Source organism: Ipomoea nil, unplaced genomic scaffold (assembly GCF_001879475.1).
Source record: "Ipomoea nil cultivar Tokyo-kokei standard unplaced genomic scaffold, Asagao_1.1 scaffold0642, whole genome shotgun sequence".
In the NCBI taxonomy this organism is placed as follows: Eukaryota; Viridiplantae; Streptophyta; class Magnoliopsida; order Solanales; family Convolvulaceae; genus Ipomoea; species Ipomoea nil.
This window is the reverse complement of record NW_017617070.1, coordinates 332,070-358,104: the sequence shown is the minus strand read 5'-3', so window position 1 is coordinate 358,104 and position 26,035 is coordinate 332,070. Positions and strand designations below refer to the sequence as shown.

Below are 26,035 nucleotides of genomic sequence, written 5' to 3'. Positions count from 1 at the left end.
TCCTTCATAAATAATTAATATAAGTATAATAATTATAATCATATAATTACTGATTATATTTTAAGTGAAATATGAGTATATTCATTTCTTTTTTCACTCATAGAAAGAGTTAATATTCATTTCCATTTCTTTTTCCTTCGTAATTTTTTCCTAATATTTCATGTGGTTGTTACTAATTTTTTCGTAGGGAAAGCGGTGTTATATTTTCAATAAATTTTTAATATTAAATCTTTTTTTCATTTGGCCTGATTCCTGTGTCTATTAGTAACAAAATATTAATAATAGATTCTCGTGTGTAAAATTCATTTTTTTTTCTGTTCATATTCATTTCCTTTTTCCTTCATAAATAATTAATATAATTATAATAATATAATTACTGATTATATTTTAAGTGAAATATGGATATATTCATTTCCTTTTTCATTCATAGAAAGAGTTAATATTTGTTTCCATTTCTTTTTCCTTCATAATTTTTTCCTAATATTTCATTTGGTGGTTACTAATTTTTTTGTTGGGGAAATTGTGTTATATTTCCAATAAATTTTTAATATTAAATCCTTTTTTCATTTGGCATGATTCCTATGCATATTAGTAACATAATATTAATAATAGATTTTCGTGTGTAAAATTTATTCCTATTTCTAGTCATAAAAACAATCTGGTACGTTTGTAATATTCATTTTCAATCACAAAAATAATTTAGTACGTGTTTAATAATCATTTCAATTTGTCTTTCAATTTCGTTTTTCTTTTGGTCTGATTTTTGTGTCAATTAGTAACAGAATAATAATAACAAATTTCATTACTACAATTAATTCTTTAGTTTTTTTTTTTTTTTGAATTAGAATAATCATAATTGTAATTATATTAATTAATTAATTCTATAGATATTTTTTTGCAATGAGATACAGATCCACTAATATGCAATGTACCCAGATGTGTTCTCCTGCCTCAAAGCCTAATGAATCATACACATGTTGCATCTTAAATGCACATAGATACATACATTCAATTTTTTTTATTTTTTATTTTATTTTAGAATGCTAATCGATTCACTGATAGTTGAAGGTAGATAGCAATACTTATAATATGAAATTAAACCTTTTGGAAGAATAATATGAAATTAAACTCAAATCCAAGTTACTTTACATCTATTAACCCCTAATTGAGATTATATAAAAAGGAAACATAGATTTAAATGATTTCATCTAAGAGCTTGTAAATATGGTGACTGCTTTAGTGTTTTTAGAGAGACAACGTGCTTTACCAATTCGCCAAGAAGAACCAATCTCATGCCGGTTTGGATCTCGCGGGAAGTGATTATCGGCTTCTTGTTGTAGTGGGCCAAGCGAGTCACCTCTTGGGCGAGCTTCAAGAAGATATCGTTGATGAAGCTATTCATGATGTCCAAACTGCAAAACATATTGAAGTACGTGAGAATATAGTTAGAAAAATGTAGAAAATTCATACAAAAAGAAAGCAGAGAGATGAGTCTGAGATTCTTTGATTGAAGAAGCTCTTGTATTTATAGGTAGAAAATACTAATTCAAAAGGAAAGTATAATAATTTATTTATTTAAGGAAAAGTATAATAATTTATTTATTTAAGGTAATAACATTATTATTATTATTATTACTATTACTATTATTATTTATTTATTTAATTTCTATTTGACATTTACTTACCAAATAAGTTTTACTATAAAAGTTTTGGGGGGAAAATTTGTTAGGAGGATTTTACTTTTATATATATATAGATATAGATATAGATATAGATATAGATATACATTTCCTTCCCAATATTATTCTATATTGTTTTGGCGTACGGCTTTCTTCCATTCATTTCTATTTTTTCATATTATTATTAATTGTTTAGGCGGGAACTTGTAAATGAGGATATTGTTTTTATTAATTAATATAGAATATAGATTACCAATTAAAATTAAAGTTTTTATTATAATTAAACAATAATATTACCAATTATTATACTTATACTGCTTATTGATTCTTTTTCATTTTTCAGAGTGTAGAAAACATTCACATGAATAATATTTCCTTCCATTATTTTCCATACTTCCATATTATTATTAATTTTCTTTCCAATATTATTATTAATTGTTTGGGGGTACGGCTTCCTTCCATTCTTTTTCATATTATTATTAATTGTTTAGGCGGGAGCTTGTAAAGGATGATTTGTGTCTATTAATTAATTAAGAATATAAATATAGATTAATATAGAATATACATTACCAATTAAAATAAGTTTTTTTTTAATATTATATTGAACAATAATATTACCAATTATTATTATTATTATTATTATTATTATTATTATTATTATTATTATTATTATTATTATTATTGGTTCACATAGTTGAATTATTTATTTTTTATTTAATTATTATAAACATAAATGATATTTTACTAATTAATTTATGATATTTATCAAATTGTATTTTTTAAATATAGTGTTTTGTCCATGCATTGCACGGAATTTTATTTTTGTTATTATGAATTTAAAATAAAAATAGAAAAAATAAAAAGATGTTAAAATGTACAATATAATAATATAGTTGGACTTTTATATATTTAGTCAAGTATCTATTTCATAACATACAAAATTTAAATTTAAATTTTGTATGGTTAATATATTCTCTAATCATGTACATATTTAGATAAATTTATAGAAAAAATTCATATAATTAAGTTGATTTATTCCAAATTGTATTTCATATCTATATATGAAATTTAAAAATATGAATAATAAAAACTAAGAGAATTGTACTTAGAAATCAATAAAAAAAAATGTAAATTTTAAATTTTGTATGAATAAATAAATATTCTAATCGGACGCATATCCTTATATGATTGTATAATACTTTGTATATACATATAATATTTATTAATATGTATATAGGAAAGTCCTATAATATAATTTCATTAATTATAATTTATATTGATAGGTTTATACGTATTTAAATTATATTTAGAAATTTAAAGAGTATATGTATGTATATTTAAAAAAATTATAAATATTCATGTTTTGTTAATTTTATAATTTCATTTTTTTAATTATATTTTATATTTTATTAATTATAATTTAATGAAATTGTCACAAATATGTCTACGGAAGAAATCATATATTTCTCAATTTCATTAGCCTGTGCAATCACCGTGAAGGGTGATTGTGGCGGTGACACCTCTATTAAGTTGTTTAGTAAGTTTATTCCGTTGCCTTAGCATATCTTTCAAGGTTAACTCTGTTAAAGAAGTTTAAGAAAAGTGGGGTGTTACACATAAATACAGGCTTTATATAGACATATTGGTGGACTACAGACTTAAATCTAATGTCCAGTCCAACCAAGTACTTAATGAGCCTAATCCACTTGCACTACATAATTAAGGCCTATAATATATAATATATAATATATATTATACGGAAAATCTTATAGTCTCCCACTTGGTGCAAGTACTAGCAAACTCTCATCAAAGACAAAACACAAGAATCATAGTAATATGTCCTCTACTGAAAAAGTGAGTAACATCTTCTATGATCACATGCATTCTGATTCCCCAACTTGAATCCTTTATGAACAAACCCAACGTTTATTCTTGGTACCTTAAGGGATGTTTCTCAAAATAAAATATATATGCGCAACTTAAGAGAGAAAACCATCCAAATTGTACAAAAGAGTACACTGTATGATCTCTAAGAATGGATCTTAATGTTAGCAGAATGGATCAAAGACAAAACCTTAAGTAGAGATCTCTTAATGTTAGCATAATGCTAACTATATTCCATGACTTGTTTATAATTTAACTTAAGCACTACCTCTAACGGCTAAGAGCTCGGAGTTGACACGTCTGTTACTCCTACTCATCAAAATGGCCAAAAGATAGTTTAGTCATAGAAGCATTCCAATAACTTAGACAACAAACCAAAACTCTAAGTCCATAAATTTGGAATGTTAAACATACACCATTAACCTCCCAATTAATCTCAATGTCCACTTCAAAATGAACTGAACATTATGAGTTTTACTTTTATGTTTCGTAAAATTGTTTTTGAGTCCTACAAACCAAAATGGCCCAGGATCAATTTTGGAGAAACTAAAGACTCTATTAAATGCTAAAGAATTTATTAAATAACAGTGCACCACAAGTTAAATGCTTTGTTATAATAAACTCCTTAATATTGTTACAACATTTTCATAAATATGTTGCACAACCAATATGAATTTATATAAACAAATACAAGATTAATGCTTGTGGAATCTTTTGGACTTATTTGTTTGACAAATAATCCAATTTGAGATGTATGAAGCCAATTAAATCCAAATTCTTTAGTGGAGTATCTTAATGATCGATCCTTTTCTAAATGATCACTCCCACTGATTAAGATATTCTTCAGCGAAATTAATGATATACGTACTCATTGATTTGACCAACTAAAGATATAATTCTCCACTATTAGTTGAGCATATTAAACAATCAATATATGGTTCCAATTATATTCCAACTAAAAGAATAACTAATAACGACATAACTCCCCGAGCTAGGTTAGGAATATAAGGGCTAGGTTAGGACAAAAAAAAAAAAAAAAAAAAAAAGACACTGGTGGGATAGCCTGACCTAGCCCTTATATGTAAGGTCGCTCAACACTGGTCTAGTCTAGACATAATAATATTTAGACTAGGTTAGCCCATGTGAGCCTAACTCACATTGTCATCTCTACTCAAAGAAGACAAATTATAACATATTTATAATTTTTTTATTCTTTTTTTTTTTTTTTTTTTTGGTAGGGATAACATATTTATAATTGCTTAGCTATGAACAATCCAAACAAGTGAGAGAGTGAAGTACCTAAAACTAATATATGTTATTATTATCAATAAATTTAGGCTTCATACATATTACATATTTACATTATTACATTACATACATGGCCAAAATTTCAGCGCTATGCCAATGTTTATTTATTTTTCAGATGATAATACAATAATGTTCAAAGTGAAACTTTGACATTATTGTATTGCATACTTTTATAATCTATCATCTGAATATTACACCATGATGTACCCAATAACTATTTGCTGCTTTCTACACTCCTATTGCCACAGGGGTACAATGCTTCTTCACATGTGGACTAACATTTGCATGCTCTTACACTGATTAGTATTTACACAAGTAATGCTTGGATTATTTACAAACCTACAATCTACATTGTGGATGGATATATTTACAATGAACCCTACTGTTTCCTCCAATTAAATGACCAACTAAAACGGCGGTCGATCCCTCCATAGATGCAGCAATCAATTATCAGCAAACTAGGCATGGGTTTGGCAAGTTTTGAATCAAGATATGGTCTTTATATGTCAAATATTCCATCGTTCTCGGTTACTGCTTGGTGTCCTTGGCAGCAACCACGTGGATGAATATTTCTTTCGCCAAAGAAATCCTGTTTTGTGGGCATGATGAGGGGCAAAAGGTTATCCATTTGGAAGCGGGATTATTGAGAGTAAACGAGAGAAGTACCTGAAGCACGTGCTGAATCTGGGTAAGAACTAGGTTTTTTACGAGAAGACTAGCATGTGGAACTGTTCTGGATCATCTGAAGCACTTGTATCTTCTCGTTTCCTAGGAACCCACTGCAGCGGCAGCAGTATTTGCTTGTGCTGCAGCTGCAGCTGCTTGTTTCTCGAGTTCTGCTTCTTTTAGGGCCTTCTTCCTCTCAAATTCTGCTTGCTTCACGTTCTCCTCGTGAGCTTTTCTAAACATCCTCGTAAAATTGAGCAAAGTTGCCACAGCTGCAGGGGAACGGAATTATCATCAAAATCGTGATTCCTATACGTTATTGTTCTAAACCCTAGTATTTTGTGACGAACAATGATGACAAGATTGGAGTACCTTGTTCAAATGGGCACCGAGCAGGATCTTCCCCAAAATAGGTCGGCAAAGCATCACAGTTTCTTCCCTATCAACACATAAAAAAAAATCTAGTAAACAATCAAAGCAAAATAATTCCAAGACAATAGTCATCAATGACATTACCACTTCGGAGTATAAAGACGACACGGATTTCACATCCTTTTCAGCATACTTCAGAAACATCTTTAAGCTCTGCACATTTGAGCACACCGATAAGTAAAAATGGATGTTGGTGGAGAAAAACATACTTAAGGAACACTATCTTATGAACACTGAATTGTATGGTTGTATCTTATATATAACAGCATATTTCATTAAATACCAACCAATCAAAGCATAAAATGTCCCTTTAGTGCTCTCTTAGTAGAATTCTTTCAATTGTATTTAAATGAAACAAGAAAGAGTCAAACTTCTTGCTTTAAGAGTTGTAATGTTGACCAAGGTTGAAACATAATTATTGATGCTCGATTATTATCTAGATAAATGAGGACAAATATCATCTTAATAACACAAGCCCAGAGCATACCTTGCAGAAATAATCTGACACGGGACCATCATTTTCTGAGGCAGCCAATTCCTGTACAACTTTCTCCAGCCCCTTGCTGATTGCTTGCATTTCCTCAGCCAAAATCTTTAATTGTATCTGAATAGCAGAATCATTTGACCACACTAACTTAGTGAAGCAAAAATGTTAAGTTGGTTAAGGTTGTCAAAAGTACTCAAAACAAAAAATTGTGTGCCTTTGTTGCAGCCTCTAAATGTGCAAGGTCTTGGTAAAAAGTCAATAGTTCTGGGAGCCTTTCAGCAAGAACCTAGAAGTAGTTAAATGGGTAAATAAGTATTGAAATTTCAAATTTGAACAACAAGAGATTACGGAACAAGTATGCCTATGGGCCATAAATAAAATATAAATTTTTTTTCTTAATTAGCATCTCATTTACATGCTATTAACTATCTTGCAGGAAATGTGTCAACTTGCTGAAAGATAAATTATCCATACCTTACAAAGATAGTGCATAAGATTCATCTTGTTGTTACGGGAGCGCGTGTCAGTAAGTTTCAGAAGACTATCCAACCGGAATCCAACAGCAGAACCTGAGGCAGAAAACCATAGATCATCGTTACTAACCAATGCAAGGAGCAAATTAACTTGCAGAGCAAAGATACTGGCAATATTAATAATACTCCGTAGTAGCAATAGATTATTTGGATCAAAAGTGTGTCGATACAAAACAAATTGCAGAATGAACCAGTTGACTAGTGATAGCAAAGGAACAACGTGGTGAGCTTTTATGAATTCTGGATACGTGGTGCATATAAATCGGTTAATCTTGACTCACCCCTTGCAGTTCCCTGATTCAAAGCATTACCCAGTGAAAGAATGGTTTGCATGATTCTTCTCAACTTGATAGAACCTCTGACCTGATAAAAGAAGAAGCAAGAACTGGGAGGGAGTTTCTTACACAAGCAATAGGAGGATTCAGAAAGACATAATAGCCTACCTCTTCTGATGCAGAGTTCACAATATTCAAATTATGTGTTAACTCAGAAACCTGGAAAACAAAATTTGATTAGCAAATCCAGAAAATGGAAACTGAAAACGAAAAGAAAACATTTAGTAACCATAGTTTCTTCCAACCTGGCAGCAGAATTGTATTTTAAATGAGAAAACTCTTAGCTTGGATTCTACTCGGGGAACTTTCATCAGCTCTAGGAAAAACTGTCACAAATAGTTTCGATGTTAAGTACCTGCCTCTATCAATAAACAATTTGCCTTTCAGGATTATCAGTTACAGAATATTATAACTGACTATTCTATGTTTGACAATTCCATTTCCCAACCCAAAATGGCGTTTCAGAAGTTCCCAAAAAAGAATAAGACAATATAAGGTAACAAATTCAAAAGGAGCAATATGTTGAGTTATGAGTTTTATTGTCAAACAGGCAGTGGAGAAAAAGGATAAAGAAAACAAAAGTCAAACACCACTTGCCTGTTCGCATTTTCCAAGGTTTTCCTTCTCTCCCTTGAAATTCTGGAAATGGAAGTACAAGAATGAGATGATCAACTCTAATAGCACCGCTTGTATTGAAAGTAACAGCATGATACTAATAGGGGGAGTAAATTGAAAATAAACTTAGACCTTTAGAAGTTCCATTTCTTCCTTTGTAGGACAAAATTTTATAAGATTCTCAACCTGGTCAATGTCCAATGCAGAATCATCCAGAGCTAGAACTGAACTCTGTTGGCAAACAGCAGATGGAGAAATTAACTCTTAGAGTATCTATGCAGGATCATAGAGTCATAGACAACAGATATACTCTGTATAACTTTAGCATGTCCCTAACTGAAAAAACAGAAAGACAGGTAAGTTAAATGAATAATATATAGTCAATTCTTAGGAAGCTGACCATTAAATCTGGCAAAGGAATCTTAACTTTTGTAAGCATAATCTCACAATTATATGCCCTTCTGAGGTCAATCTGCATGAAACAGTGCAAATGTGGTCAGATATCAATAAAGGTTAGCTGCTTTACAAAATTTATTTTCTTTTTACAAACAATACGTATATGGTAAAAGCCTGAATTACAATATAACGTATTCCCTTCAGATAATAAGATATAATCCACAGAGCAATTCCAAATATTGCTGACCTCCAAAGCAAAGACAAAGATCAATATAAAATTCTTATTTTACTTAACTAAAACGTTTAAAGTAAAGATATGATTTTTGGAATTCCAGATGAGTTATTTAGGAGATTACAGACACGGGATACATCATTTCTTTATATGGTTGTGCATCTAATTATCTGTGCTCAAGCAGCACAAGTAATCTTGATATCCTAATGCAAGATAGTTCCCAAATGAAGCTTCAGGTGTATGTCAAACTTTGTAAATAACAATGAAAAGAAATCTGACATCAGAATCCACAATGAATGAATAGAGAATCTCTATATAATAAGTAACTGCTCATAGAAAAATACATACACAGAAGCACTTGGAAATAGAAGGTTAAGACTTCTTGGTTACTTACTAAATGCACTTTTTCAGACTTAGCTCCTGCAGCTTGACCTGATTTTCCACCTCCATTTCTGCGACCTGCATCTGGGACAGTTGCTGAGAAGAGAACCTCAAGTTCAGACATGTTGAATTCAGGAGCTCTGGCAGAGACAAGATAAAGCAAGTGAATGGGTTAATTTTTAGAGGAGAGGACAAGAGAAGGAAAAAAGGAAACAGAGAAATGTTGTCAGTACTGGGCAGCTTCCTCAGGTTTCTGTGTTTCAGCCCATAGGCTTCCTTGAGTAACCCTTGTTAATTTCAACCAGTGGTATGGTTTCAAGGGTGTCCTTTTGGTTTGAGGCGATGACCTGACACTTTTGGCTGGCAATTTTCCCTTGGCACCAGGAGGAGGAGGAGGGTTACCTCCTTGAGCAGCAGCAGCACCAGGAGGAGGAGGGATACCTCCTTTACCACCAGGAGGAGGAGGGATACTTCCTTTACCACCAGGAGGAGGAGGAATATTTCCTGCAGCCCCAGGAGGAGGAGGGATATTTCCGGCAGCCCCAGGAGGAGGAGGGATACTTTTAGCACCAGGAGGAGGAGGGATATTTCCTACAGCACCAGGAGGAGGAGGGATATTTCCGACAGCACCAGGAGGAGGAGGGATATTTCCTACAGCACCAGGAGGAGGAGGGATACTTCCTTTAGAAGAAGAATTAGATTGCATAGAGACAGCAGGGGACCTTGATAAGCAACCCAAGGGTGGAGGACGAGTTGGTGCTGCAGCTGGAGCTGAAGACATAGCGTTATCATTGGAACCCATATCTGAAGATGGAGGTGGTGGAGGAGGGGCCGATGCTGACCCCGAGGATGGAGCAGGTGGTGGCGGAGGGCTGGCATTTGCAGGTGGCGGTGGGATTGGCGTTGATTCTACTCCTGGAGGTGGTGGAGGGGTTGGCATTGAATTTACACTTGGAGGTGCCAGTGGAGTTGACTTTGATTCTAAGCATGGAGGGGGTTGTTGTGGACTTGAACTTGATTCTGAGCATGGAGGAGGTGGTGGAGGGTTAGTGCCTGACCCTGAACATGACAGAGACTCTGACTGAGAAGCATTTAGGGAAGCTGAATTTCTAATGGGACGAGATCGAACAATTGAGGCAGAATGAACAGAGGATACATGTGGGGTTGCTGGTGGAGGTGCTGAACCTTGAGATGTTAAGTTTGAAGACGACGTAGTTTGCTCTACTTCTCTGCTATCATTGCCCAGTTGCGTTGAATCTGGTTTCTTGGTGACTCTTTCATGATTTGCCTCTGATGGTCCACCTATATTGCCTTTAACCTTTTCAGTGATGTTGTTCTCAGTCCCCATTTTTTCATTTTTGAGAATTTGATCAGAGGTCTTCACAGGCTTCTCCTTAGAAGTTTCCGACTTTTCTTGTACAGTATTAGTGGCTCTGGTTGACTTTTGATTCTCATCCCTTGATTCTGGCCAATCCACATCACTAAACAATTCCTTACATTTATCAAATGCTTCAACAGGGAGACCTTTCTCTTCAGGACTAGGCAATGCACGTGCTTTAGGGTTGGAAGCACTCGAATCCATCTCCGAGAACAGAATCTTCACTTAAGCAAAAGGGAAATGTTAACTATCACAAACAAAAAGCTACAGCATAAAAATTAGGACAGATGAAATACCTCTGCTCTGAAGTCCTTGGGGAATTGATCCTTGACATTCCAGAGGATGTCAATTTCATCTCGATTAAGCATCAAAACATTTGATCTAATAAACGAAGTGTTGAACATGACACGAAACATCATTTGTTCACGTTCAAGATCATCATCCAGGGTGATACACTCAAGCACAACATCGCCCAATACGTGACAATCAATATCGATTTTAACAAGCTCACAGGCAGACTGTAGGACATATGACATTTCCCAAAAGAATACATCAGAAACTGAAGCAAATGATTATAGGAGATCATATTTGTCTTTAACAAGTAACCCATACACAAAATGTAATATGCATAAAAAGCACTTTTCTTGAATATAAATTTACAATATGTAAAATTGCTAAATTTGATTCGTCCACATAATGTTCTATGCAATCACAGTTGTGAATTTGTGATAAGTCCACCATACATTAGGGATGTTTGGTTCATGGAAAATGGAAAACATTTTCCTTAAAGTAGAAGAAAATGTTGTTTTCTTGTGTTTGGTTCATGGAATTCATTTTCCATTGGAAAATGAATTCCTCAAATTTGAGGAAAACAAAATCCTTGGTTGGACCAAGGATTTTGTTTTCCATGGAAGATGGGAAGAAAAGTTGAGATGGAATGCCTATTTTACCCTTACTTTCTTTTTTAATTATATTACTCTTATTAATTTGTAGGGGGCATATAGGTCTTTATACCCATTATTCCTTACAATTCCAAATCTAACCAAACAATAGAATTAGTATTCCCAGTAATTCTTTTTCCACCAACCAAACAATGAAATTCATTTTCCTAGTAATTGTTTTTCCATGGAATCCCAATTCCACTTCCCTTAAAATATTTTCCGCGAACCAAACGAGTAAGTATATATGGTAGTTTTTGTGGAACTCAGAAATACCAGAAATAAATATAGGGTAAATGCATGCTCTCATATTAGTGAAAAGTTTACTTTTTTTTTTATTAAAAAAAAAGAAGACTAAACAAACTAGCAAAGAGACAATTAAATCACCTGCTTACGGTGCTTCAAACTTTTGCTGTTTTTGCCTGTAGAGAAGAGCAGTTTAGATGTCCTATTTGCAGGCTTGAAGGGATCTTGACCATATATTCTGAATATTGGACGGCATCCTCCTTTACCGTCAATATTAGGAATAAGTCTTAGGATAACACAATCTAGAGTAAGTGCCTTATCAGCTGGTGGCCACTGAGGTTCCACCTTCTTTCTTGAAACATACTGTAGATACCTCAATTGCGAAGGCAATGGATTTAGGGGTGTCATTAAGTGAAGAAGCTCACGAGGTCCTTGCTTGTACATCATGTCTAAGGTTTTCTGTTCTCCGTTGAACTGCTTCCTGTATATCAAGAATGCAGCTAGCATGAAGGACAGCAATGGCCATCCACCATGCTCACAATGCATTAAAAGCATATTGGTCGTACCAATTGAAAGCCAGCTTTCAGTTGACTTTACAAAATGATGAATCATCTCCATCGTGAGTACAGGGCAGTTTTCATACTGTCGAGGATAGTTGACCACAGTCATCTCATAATCATTCAGTATGGTCTCCAATGGGCTTTGGTTATCACCCTCCTTAAAATTAAACACCATGATTGAGGCATCGGGGAAATGATCACACAGTTTACCCACAACGCCACCCATGTAGGATTTGTACTCAGTTTCTTTAACCATATCAGTTGAAAAGCAGCAATCGAAGACTGCATAGTTAAAAGTAACAGCAAAGCATCAGCTTCAATTCACACACTCTACATATTCCAATCACATAACAACAATAAATATTATCCATTTGTATGAACAATTAAATGTATTATATTCAGAAACTCGGCAGTAGCAGTGTGGGGATTACACTCAAAGTTACACGACCCTGTCTATTGAGCCACTGTCGTCGTAATTTACATCCTCCCAAATATTTTGTCGGACTATGGGTTTGGGGGTCCTGGGTTAGGGATTCAACCTTTTTGGGGGAAGAATTAAAGATATTCCAAAGAAACATTCAACACCCTAAGGCACCGGCTTTATAAATGTAGAAAGATTACAATTGATTTTGATGGTGGACATGGAGAAGCATTCATATTAAGCAATCATATCAAGCATTCAAACTAAGTACCCTAACAATAACATTTAAATATATAAAAGAATGCCAATTACTTCAAAGAGGCAGGCTAAAGATTTAAAACAACAAACAAAAACCCCTTTACCCACAAAACTTTATTAGACTAAATAGCCAACATATGAAAGAACATCAATCAATTGCTTTAAAAGGCCAAATATAAATATAAATCCAAATGCAAAAATCAAAATAAAAACATTTAACCATAAAGAATTGAAGCTTAAACAGAATTGGAGAAAGGAAACATACCAAATACCCTCTCAGATATTTCCAGAAGCCCTTCAGGTGGCTTCTTATAGAAAAACTTGCGAAGTAGCGACATTTTTCCGACTAATTAAGATCCTGCAAGATCACCTACAGAAACCCCCTAAAAGTGCTCGGAAACAACCCACATCTCTTTCTCAAGCCCAATTCCACCTCATGAAATAGGAATATTAACAATGCAATACGTACGAGAAATCTTCATGCATATACGTGTCCGGAAATTTCTTCCCAAAATCCACAAGAAAAATGTGGGCTTTCGCCGGGTCTCCAAGAAAGATTCACTTTGGCATAAGCATTCATGGATTTAAATGCGAAGAACCACGGGAGGATTGAAATGGGTGTTTCTGCGTAGGGGTTGGATAGGTATATAAGGGTTATAGATTTTGTTGTTTGAAAAGATAAATTTTAATTTTTTCCGTAAATGGAAACAACTTGTAAAGATTTGTCTTCTGGTTTATGATTACATGATGCTTTTATATATATAGATATAATGATGAAGGCATAGCAGTGCGTAGAAATGTAGAGGTTGGAGACTCCATAAAAATGGCGTCCACTTGTTCGGTTGTCTCATCATCTTCTTCCATCTTGCCCCAAGGAAATGATGAACACGTTGCAAAGACAATCCCCATATGCTCCCACTTTTTTTTTTTTCCTTTTCCTTTTCCTTTGGAAGTGGAATATTAGAATTTGAAATCATCACATTAATTATTGAATGAGTGATTCTATTTTCATCCCTCAAACTAGAGTTTTACCCTGCTACTCTGGACTTTTTTTAATACTACTTTTGTAATTTAATTAAGAGTTAATACCCAAAATAGTCTCTCGACTATGTCGTAATTACCAATTTGGTCTTCGACTATCATTCTTACCCAATTAAGTCCTCAACTATACAATTTTTACCCAATTTAGTCCTTTGTCAATTTGACTGTCAAAAGTGGAAATAAAGTTGTAATTTTACAAGTTTTCTCCTTCCTCCTCATTTAGGAGCGCCAAACCATGTAGCAATAAGCTCTGGTTGGGTTCTAAACCTGTCAGTATCGAAGTAGTGGTTATGCATCGGATAGCCCATGAATTTGATTTCCAACGATTTTTTGACGATCGAAATCTGATCGGAGTGTATTGCTGCATGGTTTGGCGATCTCTTACGGTGCGGCGATCTCTTACGGTGCGACATCACCAATAGTTCAACAAATATGCACCATCAACGTTAGGAAAATACACCACAAAAAACAGAGTAAACAGAGCCCCGCATCACCAAACACACACCATTAGGTGTGAGCAAAAACACCATACACTGTTCGGAAATACACCATTGGGGGTGGTGAGTTATATGGTGTATTTTTTTGCGTCTGTTGTGTATTTTGTGATGTTTTATTGCATTTCATTGTGGTGTATTTTTTTGCGTCTGTTGTGTATTTTGTGATGTTTTATTGCATTTCATTGTGGTGTATTTTTCTTACACTGTTGGTGCATATTGTTAACACTGTTGGTGTATTCTGGAATTCCGCCGCACGGGAAGACCCCGCTGCATTTGAACTTTATTATATATATATATATATATATATATATATATATATATATATATATATATATATATATATATATATATATATATAGGCTTCGAATCCGGTGCAACCCCTATGATACATGAGATAATGAGATCTCATGATAAACATTCATTCATTTTTCATGAATGGTTGAGATTATAAGAGATTCTTAAAGTAATTAAGGATAGATTGAAATCAAAAGGATTAAATAGTAATTGTAGTTATTTGTTTAATTATGGATATAATTGAATTGGAATCTTCAACATTATATTAGGGAGATTATGAATTGAAATTATGAATTGAAATTATTGATATTTAAAATTATTCTATAACCTCTGTTGCTTATAAAAATTGCGTGAAGAAGGCACTGGGGTGAAAAGCTAGTTTTGCTGGCTGGTGCGTATACGAACATGAGTATGTGCATAGCGTGTGCATATGTTGAGGATATTCATGTGTTTTATTTTTTCTTTGGGTTTGTTTGGTTGGATGACCTAAATGTAATGGGATGCGTGTGTGTGTGTGTGTGTGTTACAGATATTTGAAAGTGTGAAACGACAAACACTTGGAAAAAATTAGTAGTTGAGTCTAGAGTTTCTTGCTGGCGGGTGCGTATATGAACATGAGTATGTGCTTAGCATGTGCATATGTTGAGGATATTGTTTTTTTTTTGGTTTGTTTGGTTGGATAACCTAAATGTAATGGGATGTGTGTGTGTGTGGTACAGATGTTTAAAAGTGTGAAACGGCACAGACTGGGAAAAAATGGTAGTTGAGTCTAGTGCGTCTTGCTAGCGGGTGCGTATACGAACATGAGTATGTGCATAGCGTGTGCATATGTTGAGGTTATTGGTTTTTTTTTTTTTTTTTTTTTTTTTTTTTTTTGGGGGGGGGGGGGAGGGGGGGGGGGGGGGTTATTTGGTTGGACAACCTAAATGTAATGGGATGTGTATGTGTGCATGTGGTACAGATGTTTGACAGTGTGAAACGACACAGACTAGGAAAAAAATGGTAGTTGTTGGTTGTTTGTGTGCTTCTGTTAATAGAATAGAGGTCTGAGCGTGGTTGCTTTTAAACGTGTGCAATCACATGAATTTTGTTAACAACTTTAAATAATGTTAAATCATATTTATGTGGCAGGTGCATTACCCATTCACATACCAGAACACGAATGCGCACACGCAACATATTATACAACAATGTAACTACGCACATGCCATAATTCGTAAACGCACGGACCTCTACAAACTTAGATCACGACCCCCGGGAAACAAATAATACATATAACCACTGTTGCAACAACACCCTTGTTTTTAGATAAAGATGCACACGCCACCACACTAGTACGCACTGAATACAATCACCTATTATTCAGCACTACATACATATACTGAGGCATCTAAAACTTGTTTACAGTATACTGCATTCACCTACCTACAACTATGCACACCGCATAATTAAAAATGCAAATTAATTTAAAAACTGTCCAAAAGGGATACTCACTGAAAGAAAAACACGTTTCGAATAAAAAACAAAGCCAATAACGTTATAACCCCATCATCGTGCCCTACCCACCAAGTAAGCATGATTCACCTACTAATGTCCCTTTATGGACATACCAGAACATACATTCAAACAGAAATAGTACTACGCACCAACCGATTACCCTCTATGCACATACAACTGCATTGGGGGCATAATGTGAATCTTTAGGGGGGAATAGTGCCTCATCAACTGCATTGGGCTCATCATCTGAGCCATCCGAATTAGGGGCTGGTTTTGCGGACTGATGGGGTGATTCAATTGCATCGGTCTGTGGCAAAGGTGCCACCACATCTACGGCAACTACCGACTCAACAGCAACGTCACCTGGGAATGGAAAAATTAATGCACAGAAGCAAAAAAAAAAAAAAAAAAAAAAAAAAAAAAAAAAAAAAAAAACACCATAACATAAAGAATTCAACTGCACGGCATCATAAAACTGATAGCAAGAACCTAAACACAAACCCAAAATCCAAAGCGCACACACATAAAAGAAAAAAAAAAAACCATCCAGATGCACAAGCTGAACACCAAACCTGCACCCAGAAATTACCACTCCCATATGCAAGTACCTGAGCAAATACTCAAAACCCATAGCGCACTGCAGAACATAACCTAAACAGAAGTAAGAACTGAAGAGAATATATATATGACGCGAGTCTGAAACAGACAGGCAAATGAACCTAATGGGATATGCAATGTGATAATTCATAAAGTCTGAAACTCATAGTATAGCAGAGCTAATGATGCTTTTGGGATTTAAGGCTACTGGATTCAAGAGAATATGCCGAGAAGTTCACAAGTGTTCTTATTTGTAGGAAAATAAAGTATCGATTTCAGGATGATACTTAAGATTTCAAAGGGCAAAAGCTGAGGTCTACATAAAATCATTAATATTCGTTTAGAAAAGTTGGGTGGGGCTTATCAACTTCTGCCACTACAAAAGAACAAAAATGAAAAATTTGAGGAGCCAAAAGGGTGTACTATAACCCTTCTCCTCAAAGAGATTTCCAAAGGAAACTCTACTATAACATATCAAAGTTAGAATTATGAAAAATCAAGGTTTAACCGTCCCACACCAAAACCATGAGAAATGAAATTCAGGAGCAGTGCACACTACAATCATCCATGGCTGCAAAAAGATCCACACAGAACAGCTCTTAGGAAACAGATGATAAATGGTGTCTACCCTATGTGACAATCTCATCAATCATGGCCCTAGTGACTACACCTACTGTTGAAAATAACTCTTAAAAATAAAAATGAAAACAATAACAAATATACACACACAAATTTGATTAAAAAAAAAACCCCCCAACTAAAGGTATCCTAAGCCAATAATGTCATATCCTCTGCGGTTTGCTGACTAGCTGATTGAGCAGGAACCTGGTCAGTATCGGGCAAAATAAATTCAGAACAACAAAACAGAGCCAGTAACCCAAAAAAGATGCACTGAAGTCATTCAAAAGCCATCATTTTTAAAAATTGAATTAACAATAAAAAAAATGATTTGACAAAATTGAATTGACCTTGCCAAGCAGTTGGATCATGGATATTCTGGATTAAGGAACCACGGCTTCAAGTACTGTATTGGAAGCTCCTGAAACCGACATCAACCACCCCATCGCCTAACCAAATTCGCATTTAAGCAATTCATCGAACACATAATATGCATCTGTGCGCAATAAAATCTGGTGTCAAGACCATACTCACGTTCAGTGCTTTCCAAACGCATGTTAATGTTAATGGACTCACTGACGCACGTTAACTAATGACCATAAGTTTTAAAAAACACTTAGGCATGTTAACTGCTCAACATACGCACGTTAACTATTACCCTGGCGCACGTTAAGTGCTCACTTGCCGCACATGCTCTTGTATTTTATAAACCTGACATATTGACAATGATCTGATTACTTTAACGCATATTAAGCATTCACACTACGCACGTAGAGGCTTACAACAACGCAATAATAACTTCATGCTTATATGTTACAGTTCCCAGTGACTTGCAATCTCTGAACAACCCCAGTTTGAGTCCCAGCAGCAGCAGCAATTGTTATACATTGACCATATCTCCTGGAATGACACAGTATTGGACTCCGCACTGTGAAGATGAAATCAAACCAGCAGTTGACATGATTTTTAAAACATTGGATGCTGGTATTGAATTCTACAACAATTATGCTGCCAAAGTCGGGTTTGACACGAGGTCTAGTTCCCTCGTTAGAGCACGCGACGGGACGAAAACTCTAAAGCAAATCGTTTGCAATAGAGAGGGATTTAAGAATACGGGTGCTCAACATTGTCACTCAAAATCAAATGCAGATGCGGGGGAAGGTCCTTCGCGTCCAAAGCGGCGGAGGGTTTCAAACAGAACTGGTTGCAGAGCTAGGATTATTTTTAAGTACATTGGAGTAGCTGGGTACCAGGTTGCGACATTTATTGAAAAACATAATCACAGCATGTTTTCGGTTCTTGCAAGGCAGTTCCTAAAGGGAAATAGAAACATCTCCAGTGTTCATCAGAAGTTTATACTAGATTGTGCTAAAGAAAATATTGGAACATCAAAATCACACGGTTTATACAGTCAGATTGTGGGGGATTACTCTGAAGTTGGGGCAACCGCAGTTGACTTTAAAAATATCAGAAGGGATCTCAGAGCATACATATTGGGTGCTGATGCACAAATACTCGTGCATAATCTTATTAAAAAACAAGAGATGTGCCCTGCATTTGCTTTTGACTACGAAGTTGATGAAGATGAGCAGATGAGTAGACTATTTTGGGCAGATCCAATGTCAAAAAAGAATTTTGTTGCATTTGGAGATGTTGTCTCTTTTGATGCCACATATTCAACCAACAGGTATTATTCTATTCACATTCTTGCGTACGTTTAATTAATTCACATGAAGCATTGCCTGGTATGTTGAGCCACGTTAAGATTTATACATGTTCACTGTTTACTTGAAAATAATTGTAATATAAATAAGCGCACATTGTCGCTTTATACCACGCATCTTAAACACTAATGTCGCGCATATTAATGCGGAACATCCAGAATTAGACTTCAAGTACATATGTTTGCGATTTTAAGACTTAATGTGCGTCACTCTAATGCTCTAAGTGCGCCAGTTTGACACCTGTATACTGTGATGACGGTTTTTGTCTTGTAGGTACGATCTGGTTTTTACACCCTTCGCCGGAGTTGATAACCATAAAAAATGTATAACATTTGGCGCTGGACTATTGTTGAAAGAATACATTGAGTCTTATGTTTGGCTCTTTGAAAAATTTAAAAAGGCAATGGGTATGGAACCAAGAATAATTGTCACTGATCAAGATCCAGCTATGAAAGTTGCGATTCCAAGAGTTTTCAAGCAAGCCAGGCATCGTTATTGCATGTGGCACATTATGTGTAAAGTTGGGGAAAAGGTGGGTCCTACGTTGAACAAGAATGAGGAGTTTAAGAACAAATTGAACTCAATCGTTTGGACGTCATCTTTAGAACCTCCTGATTTTGAGAAACAGTGGAGAGAGCTCATGGAAAAGTACAACTTAGTCGAACACAATTGGTTTACAACTATGTTTGAGGCTAGAAACCATTGGATTGCAAAACTTAAAGTGCGTTTGTTTGATTATGAAATAATTTGCAGATAAAATGGCACATACATAATCGATTGCACATATTTATTTCTTCTAGTACTTTGAAGACATCTCTTTTGGTTCCGGCAGCATCCAACACGCTGCCAGCCTGCCACAATGCTCAACTCTTAGCCTTGGATGATGTTTGGTTGCAGCATGATGAGCTTGCAGCTGAAATTGACGAATGATGTTTTAGGTTTAGAACGTGTTGTTTTTGTAGTTAGTTACAATCACTACAAGCTAGAGGGCGAGGAAAATGAAAAGGACATGGTTCTTCTGTACGTGCAGAAACGTGAGAGATAGCCATTTCAATAACCTGATGCTCAATTGTGTTTTGTTCTTTCTAATTTATAGGCGAATAACTTGGTCCCATGCACTGATTTGAGATTTCAATGTTGCGTGATTTACAGACACATTAGATTTTTTAAGATTTCGTTTAATGGGTGCGTTTTTTAAAGCATTGAATGACCATTCAATGTTATCTGTTTCCCCAACTACAAATGCCTTAAAGTTCTGATATAAAATATCTTTGAATATTACGTAAAGACGGATTGGTATAAAAGACTTAATGTGCTTTGCTTTGCTCTGTTACATGCGCGAATTACAAGAACAATATGCGTGTAAATATACATTTAATTAAATTGCATCGAAATAATAGATTTTTAAAAGCCAAAAGTTTAAAGTGCGTCGGGAAACCAATTAAAGTGCGCGAAATATCACTTTAAGATGCGTTTATTATATTTTATTAAACAAAAAAGAAATAAAATATAATAAAAAAAAATAAAGTCTTTAAGGGGGTTCGATCCTAAGTAAAATCAATATGATCAAAGACTTTTACCATTTCACCAATGGGCTCATCCATTAATTTAATTATATGAAAAATATTAAACAACAATTCCTGAAAATTAAAAACAAACATCAAGAAAAAAAGAATATATTTAAAATGCAATACGTACGCTCACGATGCGTAATACGACAACAAAATGTGCGTTGCATTATGTATTAAAACTATAGTCCGTGGCAAATACAAAAAAACTTAACAAGCGCAATACAGTAACATAATGTGCATTAGAAAATACGTGAGTCTTGATGTTTTTTTCCGGACATAGTAATATGTGTAGAATTTGGTCTTAATCTGCGTTTTTTTATATCTTATATTTCCTTGAAAAAAAGTCTTAATGTGCTTGAATTTTTCTATTAAATTATCATGTAACACGAAACTATTAAGATCCCAAATTACATAACGTCCATTGATTGTAGTCTAATAGTACTCGGATTTGCTAGTTTATTTAACCATTATCAAAAACAACCCAAAAGAAAAAAATGAATAAAATGCAGAAAGATTTATTATTTACATTGAAATAATTTACACTTTGAACTGCTACTGCTACTACTACAACTATAATATTAATAATAACAACAACAGTAATAATAATGAAGCGGACATGAGAGCTTATTTTTAATAACCAAAAAAAAAAAAAAAAAAAAAACCAGGCAAACGACAGGATCCGTCTATACCTTTTGGAGATATTCCTTTTGGTTAAGCCCGCATTAAGGTACCAAAAGATATATCTCCAAATGGAGTAGAGGATCCTGTCGCATGTCTGGGCTAAAACAACACATTATAAACCTGAAAAGATCGACTTCTATGAATCTAAAATCTAACTGATCCAGATGTATTGGACTGCCCCACATATTATATTCAACTTACAGACAAAGTTGATCTCTAAATTGAATATCCAAATCAGTTAGCATTTAGATCCACAGAAGAAGATCTTTTCAGGCTTAAAATGTGCTGCTTTAGATGAAAACAATGATAACATGTGCTCTACTCAAATGAGGTCGGCTCCGCTAATAGTTCCTTTACATCCTCGTATAAACTTCCAGGGTTGAGGTATAGTATTTGATCCATGGGATGTTTAGAATGTGTTGTTATTGTAATCAACTACATTGACAAACAAGTAGAAGGAGGGCGAGTATGATGAGGATGGGTAAACATCATAATGAATGTGAAGAAAATGACGAAGAATGAATGATGGTCTGTAAAACTAAAATGACACCGTTTCAATATGTATGTTGTATGGTAAGGTGATACTCCACTTTTATAGGCGAATAACTTGGTAAAATTCACCGATTGGAGAAATTCAATGTTAACCGTTTAGTGAACTTAAAAATAAATTGACGTTCACAATTAACGTACAGGGTGCGTGCGTTTCTACTTTAGTGTGCGTTAGTTACGATTTTAATGTACGTGAATGAGTGCGTTTTTTTAGCGGTTGAGATAAATATGAATTGCTTATTCGACGCCTAATAAAATGCAACCATTGAAGAATCCGTTTTCTATTATTATTGAAATATTTTTCTTCCATTTTTAAATCCCTTTCCATTGTTAGAATGCGTATGTATGTATAAATTAATATATGGAGCAAAATAATTTAAAATGCGTCTATTAATATGACAATGTGCGATGGGGTATTCTTAATCTTTAAATAATATGCTTCAATTTATTCACTAAAATGCGCACGTCAACACGTTATTATGCGCGTCTTTCATTCTTAATGTGCATGAGATTGTATACTCACTGACTTAGACCCGATAAAAAAAAAAAATCAATGGGTGCGTTTTTTTACGTATTGAATGACCAGTCAACTTTAGAAGATTCCCATTATAGGAAATATAAAAATTGCTGACATCGAAATTGACTTGTCACTTATTTCCAATGCCATGTACATGTCTATCGGACCTTATTGCTCTAATATGCGTTACATTTACACTTAACATGCGTGTGAGTGTATGTATAACTTAACATGTGCAGCAAATATAATTTAAAATGCGTATATTAATATTTGAATTTGCGTGGGGGGATTTTTAAACGAATATGCGTCAATTTATTATTCATTAATATGCGCATGTTAACACTTTATTATGCGTATCTATCATTTTTAGTGTGCATGAGATTATACACTCACTGACTTATACCCAATAAACAAAAAAAAAAAAAATTAATGGGTGCGTTTTTTTAAGGATTGAATGACCATTCAACTTTAACAGATTCCCATTATGGGAAATAGAAAAAATGCTGACATCGAAATTGACTTGTCAATTATTTCCAATGCCAAGTACATATCTAACGGACTTTATTGATCTAATATGCGTTACATCGACTAATATATGATATATTGAAATATTTTTCAATATTTTTATTTTTATTTTTTTCCGTTTTTAATTTATCTTTGATATAATGAAATATTTTTCTTCCATTTTTAAATCCTTTCCATTATTAGAATGCGTATGTATGTATAACTTAATATATGGAGCAAAATAATTTAAAATGCGTCTATTAATATGACAATGTGCGATGGGGTATTCTTAAAAGAAAATGCGTCAATGATGACATAATAGATCACCATAATAAACATAAAATGATGACATAGAAATTTCATTCAAACTAAATTTTAGGAATAAAATATAACAAATAACATAATAAACATAAAATGTTTGACATATTCGTCGTTATTCATCCTTAAGCAGCCTCCTCATTATTTCAATCCTCATTAGCCAAATTTCCAACCGGAGCGTCAGGCACCTGTTGATCCATAAAATCGTGAAAGTTAGGAAACTGTAAATACATCAATAAAATTATATAAAAAAAAAGGAAAACATGTAAGTATGCAATAGATCACCTCTTCATCGAAATTATAATCTTCTCGGTCATAAACATGTGTTGGGAAATCTGCATCTTTCAACACTCCTGCGCGAGTTCTATCACAAAACATCAACATATACCTGAGAGTAGAAGTTTTGTTTCTATAGGCATTATAAACCACGTCAAATCTATTGATTAGATAAACTTTGCCTTCTTCAAATTTGTTGAACAACTTTTGTACATACGCTTGTGGAATATGCATATGTATAAAAGTTCCCTGAAATTATTAAAAAAAAAAAACATATGCATCAACAGTAAATTTTAGAAATATAAAATATTAAGATTTATATTACAGTAAATAAAAAAATACCTCTACATCATGTACTACACACTCTATAGATTGAATGGTTTGAGAACCTTTTGTTTCTGGAAGACGAACAACACGAAGCACTCGAACCCTAATGGTATTCCACCGCAGTGCTACACGAAGTTGATTACCAACAATCACAGAGTGAAGTTCAGCGGCCATTGAAAAATCTGTGTAAAAAGGAGAGTACAAAAGCAAAAATATGTTCGTAGGTGACAGATTTGAGTCTAGCATAATGGTGGGTTTAAATAGCAAATTCTTAATTATTACTATATTTAATTCTTTAATTATGTTTGTAGGTGACAACTTTGAGTCTAGCAGAATGCGTCTATTAATATTACAATGTGCGATGCGGTATTCTTAAACGAATATGCGTTAATTTGTTCACTAATATGCGCACCTAAACATGTTATTATGCGTGTCTTTCATTCTTCATGTGCATGAGATTGTACACTCACTGACTTAGACCCAATAAAAAAACAATTCAATGGGTGCATTTTTTAAGTATTGAATGACCAGTCAACTTCGCAAGATTCCCATTATGGGAAATATAAAAATTGCTGAGATCGAAATTGATTTGTCACTTATTTCCAATAACAAGTGCATATCTAACAGACCTTATTGCTCTAATATGCGTTATATTTACACTTAACATTCGTGTGAATGTATGTATAACCTAACATGTGCAACAAATATAATTTAAAATGCGTATATCAATATTTGAATGTGCGTGGGAGGATTTTTAAACGAAAATGCGTCAATTTATTCATTAATATACGCATGTTAACACTTTATTATGCGCATCTATCATTCTTAGTGTGCATGAGATTGTACACTCACTGACTTATACCCAATAAAAAAAAATAATAATGGGTGCGTTTTTTTAAGGATTGAATGATCATTCAACTTTAACAGATTCCCATTATGGGAAATAGAAAAAATGCTGACATCGAAATTGACTTGTCAATTATTTCCAATGCCAAGTACATATCTATCGGACCTTATTGCTCTAATATGTGTTACATCTACACTTAACATGCGTGTGCGTGTATGTACAACTTAAAATACATGGAACAAAATAATTTAAAATGCGTCTATTACTATTACAATGTGCGTTGGGATATTCTTAAAAGGATATTAGTCAATTTATTCATTAATATGCGCACAATTATACTTTATTATTACTATTCGTGTATTTCAGTCTAATAAATATGCATTAGATTGTATACTAACTGACTTAGACCCAATAAAAAAAAAACTTTAATGGGTGCGGTTTTTTATAAGTTGAATGACCATTCAACTTTAACAGATTTCCTTTATGGGAAATGAAAAAATTGCTGACAATGAGATTTCCTTTAACATGCACCCGTTCATCAGCTGGTAATATGTTGAAGAGTTTATTTAAACAATGGATAATCCATCACACCTTCTCATCTCAACAGAAAGATGGATTCTAAAAAAATAAAAAATGATGAGAAAGTCAAACAGTCGAAGAAACCCAGAAAACCCCTTTCCCTAATACCAAAAGAAGATCTACCAGCACTGAAGAAGGATCTGAATGATCCAACTTTCGAAGAAAGGTTTCAAGCATTTATTGACAACTTCCCTGATGAGAGTACCCCTGATGATTCAGGCAGCGACACAGGCTCAAAAGTCTCTTTCAACACTCGGAAAATGGAGGCTCTTGCCTACCTAGCTGCTGAGGAGGCTGATGAAGAGGAGGAAGTCGACTCAAAAAAGGGGCCAATCTTCGTGAAGAAAGAAAGGAAATGTTAAGCTTGATTATGCATGTTATGATGGACACACGTTATTAATATTACGTTTTGATGTAATAAGTGTCCACTCTTTAATGTTTTTATAATATCAAGTTTATTATGGTGAAGTTGGTAATTTTCACAATGCTTAAAAATGCGTTGATAAACCATTTAACTTGCACAGTATTAAACCACCATATAACTTTCGCAGCATTAAACCACCATTTAACTTGCGCAGCATTAAACCTTATGTGCGTTAAAAAGGTAAGACAATATGCATATAGGAAAATCTTTATATGCGTTAGATTGTATAATATGTGCCTTTAATATAATATGCGTATATTATAATGTGCTTTAATAAACACTTGTATTCCAAAATTTAAAAAACAATATATATATATATATATATATATATATATATATATATATATATATATATATATATATATATATATATATTTAAATGGCGGTACATTAAGCCATAATATGCGTAATAAATCAACAGTATG

At 33.9% G+C, this 26,035-nt stretch overlaps 2 protein-coding genes across 9 annotated transcripts; one reads left to right on the top strand and one right to left on the bottom strand.

The window, feature by feature from the left end:
* Positions 1 to 4,911: 4,911 nt before the first annotated feature.
* On the bottom strand, positions 4,912 to 13,667 carry LOC109174650 (formin-like protein 5). Of its 8 annotated transcripts, none has more exons than XR_002053133.1 (18): positions 13,015 to 13,667; positions 11,652 to 12,352; positions 10,623 to 10,844; positions 9,182 to 10,545; positions 8,962 to 9,088; positions 8,340 to 8,411; positions 8,072 to 8,170; positions 7,922 to 7,963; positions 7,570 to 7,650; positions 7,433 to 7,483; positions 7,271 to 7,352; positions 6,931 to 7,025; positions 6,671 to 6,742; positions 6,457 to 6,573; positions 6,054 to 6,122; positions 5,910 to 5,976; positions 5,538 to 5,809; positions 4,912 to 5,460 (listed from the first exon to the last, which is right to left on the bottom strand). XR_002053133.1 is itself a non-coding variant. In XM_019323925.1 (18 exons), exons 1-18 carry the CDS (start codon positions 13,085 to 13,087, stop codon positions 5,640 to 5,642), a joined length of 3,474 nt encoding a protein of 1,157 aa, XP_019179470.1. In that variant the 5' UTR covers positions 13,088 to 13,667; the 3' UTR covers positions 4,912 to 5,639. The 8 variants fall into 8 exon arrangements, 7 of the variants coding, with proteins under 7 accessions (XP_019179470.1, XP_019179473.1, XP_019179471.1 ...); XM_019323925.1 differs by having other exon boundaries at positions 4,912 to 5,809; positions 9,182 to 9,548; positions 9,579 to 10,545; XM_019323928.1 differs by having other exon boundaries at positions 4,912 to 5,809; positions 9,182 to 10,029; positions 10,105 to 10,545.
* Positions 13,668 to 18,198: 4,531 nt separating this feature from the next.
* LOC109174385 (protein FAR1-RELATED SEQUENCE 5-like) lies at positions 18,199 to 19,947 on the top strand. The gene is made up of 3 exons (XM_019323624.1): positions 18,199 to 18,980; positions 19,291 to 19,738; positions 19,828 to 19,947. The coding sequence occupies exons 1-3, from the start codon at positions 18,199 to 18,201 to the stop codon at positions 19,945 to 19,947; spliced, it is 1,350 nt and encodes a 449-aa protein (XP_019179169.1).
* The last annotated feature ends 6,088 nt before the right edge of the window (positions 19,948 to 26,035 follow it).

What these genes read in the sequence shown, in the direction of transcription:
- LOC109174385 (XM_019323624.1), top strand. Translation starts at nt 18,199, where the DNA reads ATGACACAGTATTGGACTCCGCACTGTGAAGATGAAATCAAACCAGCA. An exon ending in GCCACATATTCAACCAACAG is followed by an intron (nt 18,981 to 19,290) that starts GTATTATTCTAT and finishes TTTGTCTTGTAG; the next exon opens with GTACGATCTGGTTTTTACAC. An exon ending in ATTGGATTGCAAAACTTAAA is followed by an intron (nt 19,739 to 19,827) that starts GTGCGTTTGTTT and finishes AGTACTTTGAAG; the next exon opens with ACATCTCTTTTGGTTCCGGC.
- LOC109174650 (XM_019323924.1), bottom strand. Translation starts at nt 13,087, where the DNA reads ATGTCGCTACTTCGCAAGTTTTTCTATAAGAAGCCACCTGAAGGGCTT. An exon ending in CCAAGGACTTCAGAGCAGAG is followed by an intron (nt 10,546 to 10,622) that starts GTATTTCATCTG and finishes GCTTAAGTGAAG; the next exon opens with ATTCTGTTCTCGGAGATGGA. An exon ending in TGTCAGATTATTTCTGCAAG is followed by an intron (nt 6,123 to 6,456) that starts GTATGCTCTGGG and finishes TCAAATGTGCAG; the next exon opens with AGCTTAAAGATGTTTCTGAA.